The sequence below is a fragment of the Nicotiana attenuata genome, unplaced genomic scaffold (genome assembly GCF_001879085.1).
Source record: "Nicotiana attenuata strain UT unplaced genomic scaffold, NIATTr2, whole genome shotgun sequence".
NCBI classification, from domain to species: Eukaryota; Viridiplantae; Streptophyta; class Magnoliopsida; order Solanales; family Solanaceae; genus Nicotiana; species Nicotiana attenuata.
This window is the reverse complement of record NW_017672913.1, coordinates 138660-144659: the sequence shown is the minus strand read 5'-3', so window position 1 is coordinate 144659 and position 6000 is coordinate 138660. Positions and strand designations below refer to the sequence as shown.

General features: G+C 43.8%; 1 protein-coding gene across 1 annotated transcript; it reads left to right on the top strand.

The window, feature by feature from the left end:
- Nucleotides 1–725: 725 nt before the first annotated feature.
- On the top strand, nucleotides 726–1709 carry LOC109214914 (30S ribosomal protein S7, chloroplastic-like). Its single transcript, XM_019378879.1, has 2 exons — nucleotides 726–1104; nucleotides 1492–1709. The coding sequence occupies exons 1-2, from the start codon at nucleotides 726–728 to the stop codon at nucleotides 1707–1709; spliced, it is 597 nt and encodes a 198-aa protein (XP_019234424.1).
- The last annotated feature ends 4291 nt before the right edge of the window (nucleotides 1710–6000 follow it).

Genomic DNA, 6000 nt, shown 5'->3' with positions numbered 1-6000 from the left:
CCTTCCCGCACTATTCCTCCCCACTAAAAAGAGAGATTGAGAATCTCGAGAACCTTTCCGAACGTCTGTCTTCGCAGGGCGATTGGAAAAGAAGGGAGTATTTAATTCTTTTACTGCCTTCCATTCCACTATTCTGATCGAATTAATTGCTCTTCCGAACGACCAAGTCATAATGAGATTAAAAATCGATGCTTCCTTGGTTGTGTGGAACATGGATTAGCATTATGTCATTCCTACAAGTGATGACCCACCTAGAATTGCTATGTACGGACTTAGAGATCAAATATAATATGTTTCTTTCCATTCTTCGTGAGCCACTTATTTCTCCGAAACAAGAGATTAAAGTCATCTTCCTCCTTTTTCCCAAGAAGTCGACGGCGTTACACCATTGGGATACTTTGAATAAACTTGAGTACATATAGGATACACCGGTGCTAAAACCTTTTCTCAAGATATCTTCCAAATTGTTGGGGTCGTTGCTCAGAAAGCTCAGGTTATGAAATCGCTTAGCCGTTAATTAATTTTAAACAGAATTCCATACTCGATCTCATAGATACATATAGAATTCTGCGGAAAGCCGTATTCGATGAAAGTCGTATGTACGGCTTGGAGGGAGATCTTTCATATCTTTCGAGATCCACCCTACAATATGGGGTAAAAAAGCCAAAATAAGTGATTTTAGCCCTTATAAAAAGAAAACTGATTCTTGAACCCCTTTCACGCTCATGTCACGTCGAGGTACTGCAGAAAAGAAAACAGCAAAATCCGATCCAATTTATCGTAATCGATTAGTTAACATGTTGGTTAACCGTATTCTGAAACACGGAAAAAAATCATTGGCTTATCAAATTATCTATCGAGCCGTGAAAAAGATTCAACAAAAGACAGAAACAAATCCACTATCCGTTTTACGTCAAGCAATACGTGGAGTAACTCCCGATATAACAGTAAAAGCAAGACGTGTAGGTGGATCAACTCATCAAGTTCCCATTGAAATAGGATCCACACAAGGAAAAGCACTTGCCATTCGTTGGTTATTAGCAGCATCCCGAAAACGTCCGGGTCGAAATATGGCTTTGATCTTATTCTCCCGGTGTGAAACCGGTTGGTTCCGTAGTTTTAGAATTCTACTGATCCCAAGTACTCCTTCTCCATCATTGCATATAGGAATATAGAAAGTAAAGAGGAAAAGGCATGACCAGAAGAATTGTGTGAAATAAGTGAATTTATCTAGTTGTGACATTCTTGATTGATTGAGACAAAACGATTCCCTCAATACAACTTAACTCCGTCAAGCCTGTACGAGTAGTGAAGAAGTATAGAGCACTTTGGTTGGTTGTTGACCAACAGAAAGCATGGGAGAAAAAAAGAGAGAACTCTTTCTTTTTTACTATGATTGGGCCCTGCGGTGGTAGAACCTCGTGAACCGGGCGTACTACTGAAACTTTCTTTTCTTCTCTTATGATATTTCGAGTGCTACTTTCATTTCAGATACATTCGAATCCATTATTCTTTGTAGCATGAAGAAGAAATATAGATTTTTAGTAGAGGAAGGACGTAGCTGGCACAATGAGGGAAATGAAGGCACTAGCAGATGCAGTTTTTGGAATAGATCGCTTAGCTCTACTTCTCAGTCAATCCCCTTTGTTCATGGCTTTGAATTTATTGTAATGCTTAAATTTTATGTAAAGATCTCGATGACCGCTTAATTCATCTTTCCTTTCCCGCTCCTGAATGAGAAGTGGTTTTATTTATTCCTGCGGTCTTGGCCTGAGAAAAGTGATCTCTGAAACTGAAATTCGACTGAAAATTTACCAATAGAATATGCTTTAGAGTAGCTCTTTCCAAATAGGTCGAGTAGCCATTCATAGAAATTGAATTAATTAAAAGGAGATAAATAGTTGGGATTCACACGCACAGCCTTATCCTATGAGTCCGCCTATGCTACGCGCCTGCCTTTGAGAGCCTTTCCGTTGGTTCCCTTCGTCGGCGTCATTGAACCTCGTTAGCATTTCGAAAAGAATTGGAGGCTCAAAAAGAATGGTCAAAGGAATTGATGATTCGTGTTTAGTCTCCGATCTTCGCCTAGTCTTAGAACCTGCACTGTAGAGAGGGGAACAAGCACCTCTTTCTGCCGCTCTCCTCCCATATATAGGTATTCCTGGAAGTGAGAACATTGCTGCCCAACTTATAACCCGGTCACTCCCCGTCTTCATCCTAGACGCCACTGGTACTATTCATCTATACTATATATGGATGACTCCCGCTTTCTCCCCAATGGAATGATCTGGACCCTTGCGAAAGGACCTCAAAATCCGACGACCTTGACTGAAAAGCTCCCAATTAGGTCAGTAGCTGGCCGAGTCGCTAATAGACCAAATAAGCAAAGTAGCTGTTTAGAGCCGAAGGAGCTCTATTTGGGATTCTATAGCCTACGCACTTGCCTTTAGGGGATCGAAGTTGGATGAATCTCCAGTGGTTCCTTCCATCGGCGTCATCGAACCACGTTAGCAATCCAGAATAACTAGAAGCTCGAAACGACCGGTCAAAGAAATTGATCCATTTAGTTATGTTCTTCTCCTAGTTTTATAGTACACCCATGTTGAGGGATCTTTCCGACGCTAAGCGCGCTGCATCTCATGTCCAACCAAGTAAGAATATCTTGTCCAAGCTTGCATCCTTCTTCTGCCATTGGGAATGGAACATCTCTCCACTTGTAAGTGGTAGAAATTAAGGACTCTGTTGCAGGTTTTGGTTGATTAAAGAATCCTCTCAGAAGCCCATATTTATTTTCAAAAACGAGACCTTTACGGGTCTGATTCTGATGGCTTGGATCCTTGTACCGTCGTGCCCTCCAAATGCGTTGTATTAGGCTTTTGACCTGATTTGTCAACAACGGGTCTTGGCGCCTTGGCTGCTGCTTAAACAAGACATCCCCTCAGAAGCCCATGTATATTAGTCAAAGATATGACTTTCACAGGTCCGCTTGCTCTTTGCCGTCAAATGGAAAGTTAGCTCATAGGGCTTTTCTGGTACTCTGCGGAAGATGCGTGAATTGGCCTGCTTTTTCCCTTTCATCAGTATGCGAGTTGTAGGGCTTCAAGCTGCTTTGACACATCGGGTGCAGGATGTGCTTTTATCCCCTTACCAAATTCTCTGTCATTTTCTGTAATATTTAGTGTTGTAAGATGTTGTAATAAATGTTATAGTTGAAAGAAATTCCACCTCTGACTTTTCTCATCCCTTAGCTCTTTGATGAGCTCTTCGAGAGTAATGAAATAGGCGTAGGCTCAATGACTCTTGAAAGTGAATATCGCTCGCAATGGCCACCCTGATAGTTGAACCCTTCAACGGAAAATTTCGTATGCTAGCTCCAATGAGTAGTAGAGGAAAGCTCGGCCTCAGTGCGTCCTACTTGTGTCGTGTTTTAAGCCTGCTATGCATCCTTGCTCCATCTACCATTCCTTACAATCCATTTCTGGTATGCCCGCTGCTTCGTCCAAAATTACTGACAATCCATCCTATCTTTATTGGGATCATACCCCCTTGGACTTTATTTAAATCCTATTTTTTTATGTTTTAGGAATTATTCCCTGGGCTTTCAATGGGACCATGCCTTGGATTTCAATCTGAGATCATCCCTTGGGGTTAGTTCATTCTCTTGGTTAGTTGATCTCTTGCTTAGTTTATTCCATTTACTGCCCCTCTTTTGCTTGATGAAAGACATCCCGGCAAAGGCCTTGTATATTAGTCAAAAAAGGGGACTCTCATGGGTCCGATGGCTCTTTGACTGGTGTGCCTGAAAATGTGATTGATAAATGGGCTTTTGAAACTCGATTTGTCGCAACAATCTGTCTCCGCCTTTTCAAGTAGGGATCATCTCGGCAGTACAGGCAGTTATGATCCTACATTGCTGCTCGGTAGTGGCCTAAGGTTCAATGATTTATCTTCTGCGCTAAGGCTAGCATCTCATCCCATCTTTCATCTTATTGCTTTGAGCTCTCTTCGGGAAAGTGTCAAAGTCTAACCTGCTGCTCCTTGATTTCACATAAAAAACGGAGTGCCTTCTGCTCCTTTTGCTCTTCTCTTTCTGTGTCTATTGATTTCCCGCCCACTCACATTTTCTTTATCGAATCTTTCTAGGCAGATAGGACAACTCCTGCTTGCTCTTGGCCTTGGCTGCTTAGAGACATTCCTTTAGTTCGTCTTAGAGAATGGAATTCCTAAATTCCGTTTTCGTCTTTCTTATTGTAGGTTGGTCATCTATTTCATTTTGAATTTCATCTCTTGCTTGGTTTCTGGTACCGGTTTCAGTTCCTTTATTCAAATCAATATCTACTATGTCAGGATTCCCTTCCGGTTGTCCTGTTCAATCCGTTGATCTTCTGTCTGAGGCAAAGGCGAATCCCTTTTACTTGTATACAGTCGAGCTGGCTTGGCCGGTACATCAAGCATATCGGCATATTACTTGTTCGGTTTGGTACACATATCTTTCAATGTAAATCAAGTAAGAGAATTCATTCCCACTGTCTGAGGAAAACGTGAAGAATTGCCATTTTATGAGCTTGTGAGGCCCGTTGCGTTGAAGTCCCCGAATAAAGAGGCTATACTAAGTCGGTGGGGCATTGGGCAGCCCTTATTGCCCAAGGGCAAGGCCACGCTCGGCCATTCTAGAACCTTCTATAGAATGCTAGTTTCTTGTAGCTTGTATGGCAGCCCCTTTGGCCGACCTAGGCAGCTTCCTAGGACTCTCTAGAGTCCTCTAAGATTCCACCACTGCTTTGTGCTTCCATGGAGCTTACACCAACTCCTAGATCACTCCGGAACCTTCTAGAACCTTTCATAGCGCAAGATTGTGCTTCCATGGCCTGACGTGTTCTTGGCATTGTCTTGGCCACTCTTCCACATGCACCCTCGTGCTCCCACGATACTCCTAGGCCTTCCATCATGCCAAGATCCTTGTGAACATGTTCCATGCCACCCGTGCTCACCTCGGCATGGTCGGGCATAGGGCCACGGACTTAAATCGCGCTCCCGTCGGCTATCTTTGATTGTCTTGGTCGGAAAATGGGGGTCTTTTGAGCGGGTTGTGACACTCTCCGCCACCTATTATTGCGAAGTCCTCGGCGCAAGTACTCCCCAAGTATGCTTGGACTTGGTCTTGGAATTTCGACGACGAGTCTCTTTCTTTCTCCCAAGTAGCTTCTCTCGCCGGCAACCCCTTCCATACGACCAAGTACTCCATGCTTGGCTTCTTGCCACTTGAACGGACGACCCTCTTGTCAATGATGGCTTCAATGTCCTTGTCATATGATGCGGTTACGGCCATAGGTGCGCGCGATGACACCCCTCGGCTTGGATCCTCCTTCTCTTCATGATAAGGTTTGAGAAGACTTGCATGGAAGACTTTACGTAGATGCTCCACGTGCTCCTCCAGGATGTTACTGTAAATGACTATGTCATCCAAGTATACCACCACGAACTCATCAAGGTATGGCTGGAAAATCATATTCATAAGAGTGCAAAACGTGGCTGGTGTGTTAGTTAACCCAAACGGCGTCACGAGCCACTCGAATGCTCCATACCTTGTTACGCACGTGGACTTAGTCTCATCTCCTTGGGCTATGCGCACTTGGTAATATCCTTTGCGCAAATCTACCTTCATGAAGAACTTGGCCTTCCCCAATCTATCGAACAAGTCGGCGATCAAGGGAATAGGGTATTTGTTCTTCACAGTTATCTTGCTTAGTGCGCGATAGTCGATGCACAGTCGCAATGATCCAGCATGCTTCTTTTGGAAGCCAAAAGGTGCTTTGGATGGTCGAATCTGCCCCGACTCAAGTAACTCTTTGAGTTGCTTTCTTAACTCTTCTAATTCCGGGGGTGCCATCCTATATGGTACAAAGGCGGGTGGTTTCGTACCCGGTCCCAACTCAATTTGATGGTCTATCTCCCGCCTCGGTGGTAGACGGATGGCCAACTCGTCCGTTATGATGCCTT